The following is a 1,489-nucleotide window of genomic DNA, read 5'->3' on the forward strand; positions in this document are numbered from 1 at the left end:
TTTACCTTTCTATTTTTCTCTCATTTCTATTTATAAAAAAAATAATTTTATAAATAAAAAATGGCTAATATTAACTAAAATTAATTTTTTATATTTGTTCTTTTTTTTTTGTTTAAATATAAAATATCACAAAGACTAATTCTATTCTCTTACTACCCAAGGGAATATTGGGCTTGGAGTATTTTTATTGTTTTCCCTAAGAACAATGCTATTGGATATGTTTAGTTTCGAGTGCCTTAGGCTCAATTAGGAGATGGGTCTAAGCCCACAAAAAGAGCAAGTAGGGCACAGAAATATCCTATTCTCCTTCACCGATAAGAAGATACGCTATAAACCCTAGCGGCGCAAACTAAGGTTTATGGCATGCGAACTAGAAGGCGCTCCAAACTCTATTTAGGTTGTTCCATTTTCTTCTTTACCAGTGCTACTTTTTCAGTTTTTCTTACTCACTTTTTCAGCTTCCCCCCATTCCCTGTTATCGTCGCTTTTGATAGGCGTTACGTTCTTCGTCTAAATTGCTTTTGCAGAAGGACGTGTCAACGAAAGCGTATATCAATTTTCAACGTCGACCTCTTTGAGTCTTTCATGTCTCCACCAAACTACAGATTCTTACTATCGTAGTTTCTTTTGCGGTCGTGTTGTTTACACACATTCATTTATTCGTATTTTTATCTTTCTTTTGTGTGGTTGCTTCTTCTGGTGAACATCCTTTTTTATATTGAAGTTGGGGATGTTCTTGTTTCCGAAGCATATATCAAATTTTCTTATTTAGCCAGTTTTAAACAGCGTGCTGTAATCTTTTTTAAGCTACATTGCGCTACCTGTCTACTGGTACAATGAAAGTGTGGAAAATGTTACTTTTAGTATTTGTAGCAAAAATTATATCTTTCTAATGATTTGATATGATATTGGATCCGCAGGTTCTGGTGACTTAACTGTGAAGAGGTCTTAGAAATGGAGAAGCCACCAATTCCAAATGCATCACCCTCGTCGAAACCAGCGCCAAAATCAAACCCAAAAAGGAAGATTCCGTCGCCGAAGGAGCTGATATCACATTATGAATCCCAAGGGATGGATGCACAGGAAGCATCCATCAAGGTGATAGAGGATCTGCAGAGGGCGCTGTTCGGAGTGATATCGTCCGGCAGAGGGAAAAAGGACAAGCTGTTGGTTGATTCTTCGAGGAAGATGGATGCAGTTAATGGCAGACTAGCAGTTCTTGACATGAAGCTTGATTCAAAGCCTGGTTATGTTGAGACTTTTGCAATTGGGGTTACCTCTGCTGCCACACTTAGAGGAATTGGTGCTATCATGCCTCATATCATTGCCCCTCTTGCACAGATATGGAATTCTGTTACCACTGCCACTAAATCTACTCCACAATGACCATTTATCTTATTGTACCATTCTTAATTACTTGTTAGAACTTAGCACATTGTTCCTTAATGTCAAAGTAAAAATAAAACTCTCTTCCATAATCTATTGTCTT

The 1,489-nt window shown here is 37.3% G+C and overlaps 1 protein-coding gene across 3 annotated transcripts; it reads left to right on the forward strand.

Annotated features, from left to right (window-relative positions):
- Positions 252-1,480, forward strand: LOC107613478. Of its 3 annotated transcripts, none has more exons than XM_016315487.2 (2): positions 252-397; positions 921-1,480. In XM_016315487.2, the coding sequence occupies exon 2, from the start codon at positions 955-957 to the stop codon at positions 1,384-1,386; it is 432 nt and encodes a 143-aa protein (XP_016170973.1). In that variant the 5' UTR covers positions 252-397; positions 921-954; the 3' UTR covers positions 1,387-1,480. The 3 variants fall into 3 exon arrangements, with proteins under 3 accessions (XP_016170973.1, XP_016170976.1, XP_016170977.1); XM_016315490.2 differs by lacking the exon at positions 252-397 and adding an exon at positions 408-842; XM_016315491.2 differs by lacking the exon at positions 252-397 and adding an exon at positions 410-831.

Source organism: Arachis ipaensis, chromosome B08 (genome assembly GCF_000816755.2).
Source record: "Arachis ipaensis cultivar K30076 chromosome B08, Araip1.1, whole genome shotgun sequence".
Lineage (NCBI taxonomy): Eukaryota > Viridiplantae > Streptophyta > Magnoliopsida > Fabales > Fabaceae > Arachis > Arachis ipaensis.

Bases quoted from the DNA above. Each gene is read 5' to 3' on its own strand.
- LOC107613478 (XM_016315487.2), top strand. From the start codon at position 955: ATGGAGAAGCCACCAATTCCAAATGCATCACCCTCGTCGAAACCAGCG.